General features: G+C 41.6%; 1 protein-coding gene across 5 annotated transcripts in view; it reads right to left on the bottom strand.

Moving 5' to 3' along the window:
• Window positions 1-14,075, bottom strand: part of LOC122772761 (receptor-type tyrosine-protein phosphatase mu-like) — a 117,420-nt gene that overhangs the window by 70,277 nt on the left and 33,068 nt on the right. For all 5 annotated transcript variants that reach the window (XM_044031027.1, XM_044031018.1, XM_044031035.1 and 2 more), the window contains exons 7-8: window positions 5,440-5,748; window positions 3,304-3,413 (exon numbers count right to left, since the gene is read on the bottom strand). In XM_044031027.1, the coding sequence (XP_043886962.1) occupies window positions 3,304-3,413; window positions 5,440-5,748 (419 nt within the window). The remainder of the gene's footprint in view (window positions 1-3,303; window positions 3,414-5,439; window positions 5,749-14,075) is intronic.

Below are 14,075 nucleotides of genomic sequence, written 5' to 3'. Positions count from 1 at the left end.
GACCCACAAAAATGATTGGCAGTATTTGAGGAAATTCATTTGGGCTGTAGCGTCGACTCTACATCTGATATATTGAGATTTTTACAACGCATTAGTTTGACATTTTTCTTTTAATGTCAAATGTAGGAAGTGTTCATAAAATATGAATGTCTGTCTAATCTCCAGCACCATCACTCACAATATAATAAAGCAATGCCAACTGAGGAAGATTCATTTTACTCTTTTCTTGTCATAAAATACATAATATATAAAGGTGAAACAGAGTCTTTTTTTTTTTAGATGTGCAGTAGTCTTAGAGTTTTAACCTTCTTAAGCAAATATTAATCATCAGATTCATTTTAAAAGGCTTCAGAAATAAAGAAAATACATGTGGTTTTCTGAAAATATTATTTACTTTATATAATACTGGCTCTATTTCTAAAGCAACGTTAGCCACAGGGATTTATTTGATAACAGCTAATGCGACTTCAATGAATGAATGAATTTGTACTGGTAAATATGGATGATGAAGAAAAATCTAATGGAGCATGAAGATTCATTTCAAGCTGCTGCTCACACCTGACTGAAAACCTGTCAATTAGATGGCATTCGCCGAGCGAGCGTGGTCAAAAAAAAGACTTTGATATCAGGAATGTTTCAGTATGACTCCTTTGATAATGTCGATTCAAAGCAAGGTCCTGACTTAGAAGCAGTTACTTCTGGGGAATCGCAGCTGAAAAAACCTTGTTCATTTCTTGTACAAAACTGAAGCCGTGTAAAGGTGAAGGTGAGACAGCTGAAGCAAACCTTCTGTCACCCTGTTTAATACATGATGGAAATATGACTTGTATATTCTCCTGAAATCAAATCTGCAGTGTGTAACCTTCATGAACAAATATTTCATCCATCGTCAAATGAGTTCTCACCAGCGTTCATTTTGTTGACGGAAAGTTTGATTTGGTTTTAGTTAAAGTCTTAAGTTTTAGTCATCTTCAATGATTTCAATGATTCAATGATTTCAAATTAACAACAGGTCATATCAACTTAATTTTATTTACTAAACGCCTTGTTTTCTAGTATTATAGTATACTATAAGTATCATTACGGGCCACCCCTATGGTGCCAATGTATACACACACACTCGCACACACTCCTTTGCTCAGGTCTGATAGTATTTGTTGACAAAATCACCAGATGTTACATACTGCAGCTTTAAATCTGCAATGTTATGTTATATAAGTAATGTCTAATGACACGTCATAAAAAATATACCAACGTCAGTGACTTACTGCTTATTCTAACACATTATTATTGCATTATTGTTAATATTTTCTAGACACAAATAGAAGTAATTGCTGCTGCATATGAATACAGTGCAACACCTTGAAGTGAGTATTATACTATAAGTGACTCAGCAGCATTAATACAGTATGTGAGGGCGTTCACTGTGAATGCTTTTACATGTAAAATTACATGTGAGCGACAACATATTGTTTCCCTGCAGCAGCAGCAACAGCAGCGAGCAGCAGCAGCAGCAGTGAGCAGCAGCAGCAGCAGCAGCAGCAGCAGCAGTGAGCAGCAGCAGCAGCAGCAGCAGCAGCAGCAGTGAGCAGCAGCAGCAGCAGCAACAGCAGCAGCAGCAGCAGCAGCAGCAGCAGCAGCAGCGAGCTGTGCACACATGAATAAACAGGAGCGGGTTATGATTCTGACTTATGACTCTGGGCTTTGATTGAAATGTATCCGCAGCGGCGAGAGAATATCTATTTCATGTTTCATTCACCTCGGTCACTTGATGTCATGGCAGCAGATAGAGCGACGCATCGCCTCACTTTTACTATTCAATCTGCTCTCGCTGTGTGAGAAACTGTCTGTCACTGACGACTAACCTCGTCCAAAAAAATAAAACAACAACAAGCGTGAGCAAACGAGAGAATCAACACTGAGGAATCAATCTGCAGGATTACTTCCACCTCAAGCTAGTTAAGATCAATGTGTCAGTATATATACACAGTATATATACTGTATATATATATATATATATATATATATATATATATATATATATATATATATATATATATAGGTATAAAGTATATAGGGTGTGGAAACAAGGCTGTGTCAACATTTACTTGGTGCCGGATGGTGATGTGTTTGAGATTGTTTGTTAAGTGGAAGGACAGACGTGGACCTGCAGCTTACAGACGATGTGACGTTGGTTTCAGAGCATTTGTGAAAGAACGACTCGAGGTCCATATTCCCAACCGTTCATTTCAGTATCTCACTACCTCAACTCACGTCTCAGAGAACTTCATTTATTAAGGGCTCATTCTTAGTTGCTGGTGATTCACTTTGCATATCTGCTGTGTCTCTATAATTTATAATTCTAAATTCTAAATGCTTGTTTTACGAGTGTAGCCATTCTTCTGTCTTCCTTCCATCAGCTGTCAAGTAAAAAGCATCACTCTGTGTCACCGAGGGCGGAACTTAGCAAATCTTTTCATAATCAATGAATCTGTTGATTGGATAACGCTTATGGGAGCAGTGGTAAATCAGCTAAATGGAGCCAGAGCAGAAGTTTGACATCACAGACTATCTATGGTACGTAAGTATACTTTCACTGTATAGTGGCAGTTTTGACAAATAATTGTTTATTAATTAAAGTTCCCGACTTCGTCTTTAATAGGTGTAATATTTATCCGTAACCACTTAGAAATCAGAAAAAAATGTAAAAAATAACGTGATGATGGTGCTGTAGTGATGTAGATGATGGTGAGGAGAACATCACAAATATCACAATAAACTATGATGGAGACATGCATACATGGCGTCCCGATACCCAGACAGGAAAAAGTACAAAAAAGGGAAAAAAACAAAAAACTATTCACTTCTGAGAGTAAATCATTTGTAACCTCAACCTCGACAATTCCACCGTCAGCTCACGTTATAATAATTTAGTTCAGTTTATTTATTTAGATGTACAATTTTAAAGTTATTAGGGCTACAGAATGTCCAAGAGTGAATGTAATTCAGTCTGTAACGTAAGCTTAGATTGTTTGTTTTATGAAAAATGTTTTGTGCTGCGAGGCTGCAGAAGAAATCTATTTGCTTTTAGTCTGGAAGGAGGATTCAAAATCTACAAAACACTTCTGACCAGGTTCAGGTTGTGTTGATCTGATACAATACTCGAGCAGGTCTGGTTAAATCTTAGCTTATGAAAGCTTCTTTGTTCCCAAGCCTGAGCCTTAAAAAAAATCAATTTGGACATTTTTCAGCGGTTTCTGGATCAATATCGCTAACATTTGTCTAATATTATGGATATTATACCTCGTACTGAGTGATGATCCCGTAGGTCTGTGTAGGTTCCCTCCACTTCAGGATGATCTTCTCCTCGTAGGCGCTGCCCTGAATGGAGTCCAGAGGAATGGCCCCGGGCACTGAGGGACATGATCACAGACACATTCATTTATCCAGACACAAAGAAATGGTGGCAGAGATGTCATTTTCAAAGTAAAAATGAGTTTATAAAAACTCTTACAACAGAATTTCAGCGATATATATTGATTTTTGCCACCAGCTCCTGTTTGAGATAAAATGTTGTCAACACAATTTGGAGAAAAGCTGATTTTTCCTTACACTTTTTAGTCTTTTCTATTATGATTTAACCAGCCCAGCACTTTAAGCTGTGAATGTAATCAATAAAAAAAAGATTTCCAAGCACTTACAGAACACAAATGAGCCAAATATCAAGCATCTCTTCTATTCAAAGCTATTGTACTGAAGCTGCAAAAACAAACATATGTAAGAAACATGAACAAGTTCCCGTGTGGGAATAGTGCAAATCTATCTTTTCACCGTGTTTACTTGTACTTGAATTACTGCCACTGAGATGTGGTCCTTCAACACATCATGTGAATTGCTTTCATTGTGTGACTGAAACAGAATGATGTGGAGATGTCTTCAGGAATGCAACCACAGCTACACTATGTGTGTGTGTGTGTGTGTGTGTGTGTGTGTGTGTGTGTGTGTGTGTGTGTGTGCGCCATGGGACCCTAAACACACACACAGATCTGCAGACAAACACACTGAGAAACACAGAGCACTCAGAGAGTGAGAAACTGTTGCAACTTTCAAGTTTTCAACCACAGACTTCTGAGCCAGACATGACAACACTCTCTTTTTTCGTCAGGTGAGCCTGTTTGTTATCTCGCGGCCGGGGGTTCCTTGAGACTTCTGTAGCGCTCATTTCCTGTGTCTGCTGAGGCAACGTAGAAGGGTTTTCATCTTTGCAAGAGGTGAAACACCCTGAACACAGAGGCTTGCGCCTGATTTCATGTGCTCCTCACATTTTCAGACGTTTTTAACTCGAGCAGGCTGTTAGTCATCAGGTGAAAATGGCAAATTCAATCTTAAGTCATTCATTTATTAAATGAATATTAACTCATCAACTTAATATTTCAATAAATTGAAAACATTTGTTGAGGTCAAAGGATGCTGCGTATGTCATGGGAAAATAAGTCCTTATGAGATTTAAAGGTGTCTAAAGTTACCACTGCTATTACATTAGTACACATCATTGATATACAAGACTGATATAATACATTATTACACATAAGTATATTGAAGAATTCATCAATAATTATCAAACCTCCGATAGAGCTCCTGATGTCAGGTGACTCAGGTTGGTCACAGCACTATCATTTTATTTCATAAGTCTTCATAAGTGGACTCATGTGTCATTTTCTGCACGGACTTGATAATCACAAAAAGTCTTTTATCTTTCAAATAACAAACAGATATATTTATGACATCGTCAACTTCATCTTACTGCAGAGTCGGTCAAACTTTACAACATCCTGGAAGGAAACAATTGGACACAATTTGGTAAGGACAGTGTTGTTAGTGGGAGGGTAAGTGTTGCGTTAGCATTAACGATGTAAATAATTGCTGCGTTGATGTTGCTGTGCAGACTTGGTAAATCTAGTCTGAGTCCATGATTCGTCCTCTGCTTCTCGCATGTTTCATAGAAATGATTCACGTCCACTGTCTCTCTGCGTCTGTGGCGTCCAGTAAAATAACATAACATCTATCCACCACCTTCCAGCAACAGCTGCATGGAGACAAGTTGTGTGACATATTGCCTGACGTTGGTGTTGTGTATCATATACGTCTGGTGAACAGCGTTACCTTGGTTGCGTGACATTAGCTAATAGAGCTCTAATTTGTTCTCGTGTGGGCATAAATCAATTAAAATGAAAGTAATGACACGTCTATACTTAGAACTACAGTTCTCAAGTTACTCACACGAGAAATGTGTGGATGCTTTGTAACATGTTAGCTAGCAGGAAGAAGCAGCATGTCATCACTTTCTAATATTGTTGTTTTAGTTTGTTTCTTTGAAAGTTTCACTTTTTAATAAAACATTTGTGTTCCGTTTACAAATGATCCCTCCATCACACTTACCATCTTCATCCGTCTGAACCTCCAGCTCCACGCTCTCCTTGACCCCCTCTGGGTTGCGGAGCACCAGCTTGACACTGAGGTTGGTGAAGGGCGTCAGGTTGTGGATTGTGTGCTGAGGATTGCGGCTCTGGGTGTCGTAGCACACTTCCTCCCGGGTCTCCTCCTTCCCAGCCACTCTGGACCGGTACTGGACTGTTAAATTATAGCTGTGGCAGCGGGTCACGTTGTAGCCCAGAGGCTCCCACCGTAGCGTCACCTGCTTGGATTGGATGTCCATCACCTCCAGGTTTTGTGGGCTGTGCATGGGCTCTGGCAGGATTGACAGAGAGGAGGGAGTGTGAGCAGACATCAGGATTCTCAATTAGGCCACATGAAATGACAAGTAGGACAAGATAGATATTTCAATAAAATCTAGGAAATTAGTCATGTCTATGCCACGGCACACAAAAGCTATTGTCCATTTAAGTCAAAAAAAAAAAAGAGACACTTGAGACCTGTCCAGTATTTTCATTTATATTCAAATACAGTTTCCTGTTTGGCGTTTAAGATTTTCAGAATTTCAAAGCGACAGCCTGATACTGAGCACCGCCACATCCCGTCACCGTACATTACTGAGTCTCACAGCAGCTGCACACATCAGGATGCCAGAGGTCTGTTGGTATAAAACCCTCAGCAGGAGGTGTATCATCCCTTCAGAGTGTGACATCCCTCTGCTCCTTCTTCCACATCCTGTGCCCATCTCACCCAGTGGTGGTCAGCTATTAGCACCACACTGATACAGAGTCAGTCAGCCTGTCAATCCAGGCAGGGCACCACCCCCACTGCCATCCCATCACCTATAATCACATACACTATGTCTCATCGCCTTTTCTTTTCCACTTTCTCCATTTTCTCCATCCCTTCTCTCTGTCTGCTCCCCGTCTCTATTTCCTCTCTCCGTCCATCCCCCTTTTCTGTGGCTCCCCCATTTCCATTTCCCGCTCTATCTCTCTCTTTGTCCTCTGTCTGTATTTCCCGTCTATTTTTCCCTCCCTCTCCCTCTCCCTCTCCCTCTCCTTTCCGTCCCTATGGGAGGAGAGCAGCCCAAGCACAAGGTAATGGGATCAATTTCCATTCCAGGTTAAATTCGCAGTCCATTTCTCTGGAACTTAACACTTTACCACCTATTAGGAGGAGTCAGGGCTCAATTTCCCGGTTCCCCAGGAGACACAGTCAAGCAATTCAGAGGCAGCCGTGGTAGCCATGTTTAAGATTCTGGAGGTGCATGAGGGGACGACTGGCCTTGTTGTTCATTTCCACCAACATGACAAACAAGTAAACAACAAATCTGCAAAACTTACACGGCGATGCCATCAGAACTATATATATATATATATATATATATATATATATATGTCATTGGACAATGGATAATATTATTGTAATATAAAAGTGGATAAAAGCGTCTGCTAAATGACATGTAATGTAATGACAACTACAGCAAAACAACGGCTAAATGAAGTAAAACTCAAAACTGTGTTGCACAACAGACTGTTTTTTAAGACAATTGGGTCATGCCATGTGACATGACAGGAGCTTAGAAAAAGGATAACGTGAAACGCAGAAACACAGAGGGGAAAAAAAAGGCACCTGCTAGTTGAGTGAGCGATGGAACACTTAGATTTCACAAAAGAGAAACAACAGATGTGATCTCTCCTGCACTTTCATGAAGCACATGAAATATCAGAAGTGCCGGAAAGAGGCAGGGGAGCTGGTGAAGACGGATGACGATGTGGAGAAAACAGTTCATGAAGCATACGCAAAGATATACTATTATATTTCAATAAAAAGTAGAAAAAGGAGTGATTGTGTCGCACGGTCACAACTGACAGCAGTAAAGCAACATAATGACCAAAGAATTTAAACAATAGCTAAAGTTATATAAGGTTATATTTTGTGATGTAAGGAAATGCAGAATATTCTTGAAAAAACCTCCAGTTAAAATAAAGGTTTTTGAATTAGTATCTCATCATTAAGCAGGAATGTTTGGATGGTGCATTCACATGGAATGCGACGATACGATCGCTCGCATCACATGACCTGAGTCACACCAAGACACAACTTTCAATGTCAATGTCTACTCACGGAGGTCAGGGCAAAGGGGGAGGGGCTCGGTAGAAAGTTGCACAAGTGAAAATTGTGTCATGAAAACTGTTTCACATTCAGTGTGGATCCACCATGCCGACCTCCTATGACGGTAAAGAAATGTAGCTTCACTTGTGACTGGTGTGTTCAACAACAGACGTACAGTAAATCACAGCTGTAGTTGTTTTTATAATCTATGTAAATAAATGTGTAATTCACCTTTTTAATTCAATCACAGGCCAAAAGACAGAGATTCAAACGCAGAAGTGGGAAGAACTGGCATAGGAAAACAGACCTTTTGAAATTGGTTGCAATGTGGGGAACCGTCTTCCACAAAATAGAAGTTCAAACCCCTTTATTTGCGGAACTATCTGTTGGCTGCACTCGGCAGGCCGTGGTTACACTAAAAGCCCGGTGAATTGCAGCGTGGCCAGGCCCTGAAATCAAAGTAAACCAGATACTCTCAAAGTGACAAACGTAGCAAAGTGTGAATCTAAAGCAGATGTACATGAGTCTCTGTTCTGGAGGAGACTGTCACACTCATCACAGATCCACAGGTCTGCGGCTCAACGGGAGATACCAACAAGAGCAGGAAGCACGGTCCACCAAAACCAGTGTTGTTGTTACGTAAACATGTCCCAGAGTGGGACAATCTCAAAACAGCACCGCTGTATTTCTGTGATTATATCAATTGTAATGTATACTGGTTTAAATAAAGCTTTATTTAAACAAAAACAAAGTTCATACCCAGCATGCCCGGCTCAGGTGCATGCTCAACGTCTTCTTCTATTCTTGGTGGAGCAGGATAACAGCGCCACATACAGGCCTGGCATATGTACTACACAATTTTGAGTCCTTTTAGGTGTTTGATGAAGACATTTCTCAAAAATCATCGATCGTGTTTTCTGTCGCTCTGCATATGTCATACAGATCATTTATCTGATCGAATGAGATACAGTCTGCCGTTAGCAGAATGAGTTTTAGATGAGACAGTCAGAGGAAGCAAGTGTTTATATATGTGTTCATTCATTTATTTATTTATTATTTACAAGTCATATGCAGTGTTCATAAAGAAATATCAGCCATTGGTGAGCAGCTCATTCTCCCTGGTGTTTGCTTGAGAAAAGGCTAATTGTTTGTTGCCCCATTGGCTCCCTGCAGTGCAAATGCCAGCTGTCTGAGGGAGGCGGTAAAATGTGAGGATCTGTGGCAGACACCCAATCACAACTTGGGCCCCATGACTCAGGATGACATCATCGGTTTGCATGAACAACAAGGTGCCTGGTCATGGTCGACTGTGAAGAACGAAAAAAGGAAGAAAACATAGTGCACCATCGTTCACCTCTTCATCTGAAAAGAGCGGCGGACTGACATTCATGTCTGTGAATAGATGGAGGCCCATGAATGACAGCTGATGAGATGAGCCTATTTCCCCTCAGTCTACCATGACTGCTGGTTATGTTTTATTGACTGAGCCGTAAGAAGCTCAGCATCACAACCACAAACACAAACCACAACAACGTATAACAGGACTATCTTCCCCACACACAATCACACAGCGAGGGTGACACTGGGGTGGAAGTACAGAAAATATGATTGTAATATCTCTGCAGTGTGGCAGATATCTCTGGTGGAATAGAGTTATAATAATGGTGATGAAAGCACCCCTCGGAGCAGGAAATAGGGCAAACAGAACGAGCTCCAGTTAGAGCGAGTTTGGTTTTCCAAGTGATGGACAAATGATCAGCAGCTCTACAATCACACATGTAATTGAATGATTTGACTGAAGTATTAATGTTTTGTGGGTTTTTTGTCATTACAGCATGACATTTAAATGTTCGTTTGCCTCTTGTTCATTTGAATGGCCTCTGAATGCATGCATGACGCTGCAGCAGCTTTGAGTGCTCGTCACGACTGGTGTAAATACAAACCATTTACAAGTCGACCCTGGCCCCTAACCTCGGCCTCTGTCTTATATTACCACTTCTGCCACCAGTGGGTTTACGTTGGAGTCAACTGACAGCACATCGCATCTCTTTCAGACGGGGAAGGATACATGGTGCATCAGTAAGTCTTTTGACAGATCTCAGCTGTATATGATGGTCTCAGATGAGAATGTGTTGCCATGAACCTTCTCTGTGGTCTTTCTCTTTTCCTCCATCTTCAACATCCTTTGTTCAGTATAATCACTAACCCTCCTCGACACACGACCAAACCATCTCTTACTTGTCCCTGGAATATGCTCATTTCTAATCCTGTCCATCCTGGTCAAGCTCCAGCTCTGTCACTGTCTCCAAACCATGGATCATACCATCTTACAGACCCTCCCCTTTCACTTGTGCTGCTATCCAGCTGAGGTGAGAACATGATTTTCCCAAAGACTACAAACAAAAACAACAAAGAGCATGTTGCGGACGTCCGTCCTATAGAGGTGGCTTCAAATTGTGCACTTGGAGAAGATGGAGACATTAGTCGTGGGTGAGAGGAAACAAATTGTGCATGTCTGTAGCACAGCGTCTTTTACTGCGAGACAAGTGTGCGTATGTACAGAAGAACAATTTGCTTATCAGATTCTCCTCGGGCTCTGCAGCACACAAGTCATTCAGAAAGCCGGGATCTTTATCAGAGTGGAAAAAGCCTGGTGTTGGCGCAGGCGACTTCCATCTCTACCTGCTCAGCAAACACAACCATGGAGCAAATGATTCCCCAGTGATTAGAAAACACAAGCAAGTCAAAATGGCTCCTGAGCTCAGAATGAAACGGTGCTCATGAGGAGGAGGAGGAGGAGGAGGAGGAGGAGGGAGGAGGGAGGAGGGGGGAACCTCGTTGTCTGGAGATGGAAAAAGAAAGATGCCTTGAATTTCACAGGATGGCATGTAGATTGTGGGATTCCTGGCTGGAGCTTGTCACACACAGGTGCCTTCATGGCAGTCAGTGCCAAAGACCATGACGACAGTGAAGATTAAATCTCTGGTCAAAGGCCTGTTTCCATGTAATTCCATTGTAGGCAGTGAGGCCTGGCATTGCCAGTCACTTATCTCTGCTCTCTTGTATGTTTTTCCCCTCTGTTCTGTCTCAGCTGGGCGGGCCGGGAGGCGAGCACATTTGTTTTTCCCTCTTTGTATTACATCTCGTGATAGCACTGAGGCCATTGAGGTAATGACATGGGTTTTACACTTAGGAAATCATTTTCATATCCCACGGAGGCGAGCGGTAATAATAGCTTTTGATAAGCGACAATCAAACCTCCATCACCCTCCTAGAGTGCTCCTCCACACAGTCCTCTGGAGGAAGAGAGAGAAAGGAAGGAGGGAGGGGTTAAGAGGACCAGTCATGTGTGGGTGGTGAGTGGAGAAAGAAAGGAAAGACAGAGGAGGAGGACGATGGAAGTGACAGAGTTTGTGTTGCCTTAAAATGCAACAAGTCCAGCCAGGCCATGCAGCTGACATGTTTACACGATGTAATTGATTGCACTTTCAGAGCAGCCTCATACATGGACCACTGGTGCTTCAACATCACCCTATACAACCATTACAAAGTCAGAGACAAATGTCCACCGGCTCAGGACACACACACACACACACACGCAGAGTCACCTCGGAGGCGTGGATAATCACAAGGATTTATTGAATGGTGGTGGTCGCTCCTCACTCTATCAAGTCCATCTATATAGGCCTGGTGATGAATGGGACTGCCACGCTGGGTGAGGATGAGGGGCGGAGGGGACCATATAACACAGCACCATCCAATTGAAAGCACAGAATGAGCCCCGGTGTTGAACTTGGCTGGGGCTGCCACCTCGCCTGATGAACCCCCTGAAGCCTTGGCAGAGGAGATGAATGGGTGAACGTCTCCTTTTCTCATGGTGTTGAATAAATGGGGAGAGCAAAATTGTAAAAGGAAAAGTAAGACACGGGCGAGCCACGATGATGCATGTCAACACTCCCGACTGTCAATGAGTCCGCGCTCGTCTTTAGTCCTGATCCTGAACCTGTGTCGCCTACAAAACCAGCTGAAACAACTACATTATATACACACACACACGCATACACACAGGTAATGTATATATACGTATACTGTACACCAATGGTTCCCAAACAAATTTAGATTAAGATCAATAAAACCAACTGTCACTTTGAAATGATTCATTCACCAATATAAAATCATATGAGGTGTTACAGTTATGGCTATAAATGAGTTGCTACATTAAGCATCAATTTGCTCTTGTCACAGTTTCTACATTGATGTGTGTCACGATTGTTTTTTATCTTTGAAAAGTGAGTTGTTGTTGTTTTTTAATGAATTGTGTGATTAATTCATTTTCACTATTTCCAGCACTCAGTTTGGTATCATTTTGCATTACTACAGTATCTCCTCAACACGAGCGCAGTCATCATAGCACGGCTGCATGAAACTACTGTGACGTTGTTTAATATGCGACACAAACTAGTGACTAGTGTAAAGATTTGATCAGTACTATACACTTTCTAAACGCCCACAGCTGCAAATTACAAGTTAAAAAAAACAAACAAACATCCATACAGGAATAAAAGAAAGTAATAAATAAGAGGGTGTAAATGTCAGCAGGTAGTCTTTCTTTTCCATCACTGAGCATTTCGATGGGCTTAAAGAACAAACCCTGTGTATGTTTGTGTGCAGGAAGTGAAGTCCAACAACATGATGAAAACAAATGGACAGTCAGTTGATTGGAGGAGCAGGGGCAGGGGGGCGGGGCTGCAACTGGTTAAATCAATCTTTCATTCCATTTCCAGCACTATGCTGTGGGGTGATTGGGGTCAGAGTGACAGTGGGAATAACCCCCTTCATCCTCTACTTGTCAAACAAACACGTTTGTGCCGTTTCCTTGAAAAGAAATGCCTGTGGTTAAGGTTTATAAACGGGAAGATCACAAGCTTCCATTTACGACGGGTACACAATCTCCACAGGAGCAGTGGGAGGTTACCATGGCGATTGTCATTTGTTGCCCCCCCCAAAAAAAAAAACCTGCCACATGCCGCACTCAACCCGGGTGTTACCTGAAGTGTAAATCAAAGTGAAATGTTTGACTTTGTGAAATGGTTGCAGTTGTTTTTCTGAGCCACCTGCTTGGCAGATATATGGGTCAGAGATCTCGCCATCTCGTTTATACACTTCTACTGCAGGACTACTCCACTTGATAGTACCTGGTACCTGCTCGGGCGAGGTTCCAAGCGAGGTGAGCTGATACTAAAATGTGACGTCAACACACGGCTGACAAAAGTGCATCCGGATGTAAATTCCAACGTCAAGCAGAATATGAAAAAGCAAACAAATGATGAGGACAAGCGAAGGAATGACAAAACAAACAGACTCTTGACTTCACACATGCCGCTGCTGTCCGTACACGGACAACACTTGTTCTGATTGGTTAGCTGTGAATTTGTCGGAAAAGGAAGCTCAGGAAAATCAAAAAGTTACAGTTTCACACAGTTGTGAATGCTGCGTCGATTGGTGAAACACTGAAACTGGACCTGCACAGTAAAAAAAAACACAACACTGATTGGATGCCTATAGCGAGGGGAATGGGACATCTATAATTCAGCAAAAGGATGGAGAAAATGTGTGACAAAAATTACAGCAGATAGAACATGAATAATTTAACACAGAGAATAGAAACATTTAAAGACCTTGAGAAACATTTCACTTCCAATTGCAATCTCGCCAAGCCTGACTGAACTGCCACTATTTGAGACTTCAGAGTTGAAGATACAAACAACCTCAGTGACCATTTGTGAGGAGCTGAAGAACGATCGGTCCTGAGAGTCTCAATTCCTTTGTGTCTCATTAATAAATAGATGAAGCAATGGAGATGAGGGAAGAAATAATAATAATGAAAAAAAAGGATAAATCTCTTTTCATCTTTTCCTTTTCCAACGGCAGTTTTTTTGAGTGCGTCCTTGAGAAGAATACAATTTGCCTTTTACGGAGCCAGTATCATAGAACGCAATTTACCATTCTACTTCCAACTGGCTGTGATAAAAAAAGACGTATTATGGTCCTTCTATAACCTTCCTGCACACGGCAAACTCAATCTACCCTGTTTTCTCTGACTGACAATGGAACACAAATTCAATGGGCTTCAAACCAAGGCTTTTCATTTTCCTCCTCATGGGCAATGTAGGAACTCTATATGTCACATGACTGCCAGCTATTGTGGGTGACAGATGGCATCCAATCTTATCTCTGAAGGGGTGAAGAGGTGAAGCTCCATTCATGTCTCAAGGCAACATTAGCATTAATTAGACACATCAAGCCAAGCAAACAATTTCCTTTTTGACCGAGAGAGAATGATCAGGTCAATCTTAACCTTAGGAGAAAGAAAAGCAAAGGACCAGCTCACGATGATCCGTTTTCCTTTGTTAATAAACAAATGTACGGCTTAGTTTGGACAAGAATTAGCGAAGCAAAATTTATCGACTTCCTGCAGTGGGCCGGGAAATAATGGAAACTGGTGGATTAGCATGATCACACTG

Source organism: Solea senegalensis, linkage group LG1 (genome assembly GCF_019176455.1).
Source record: "Solea senegalensis isolate Sse05_10M linkage group LG1, IFAPA_SoseM_1, whole genome shotgun sequence".
Lineage (NCBI taxonomy): Eukaryota > Metazoa > Chordata > Actinopteri > Pleuronectiformes > Soleidae > Solea > Solea senegalensis.
This window is presented reverse-complemented; position numbering and strand designations above follow the sequence as displayed.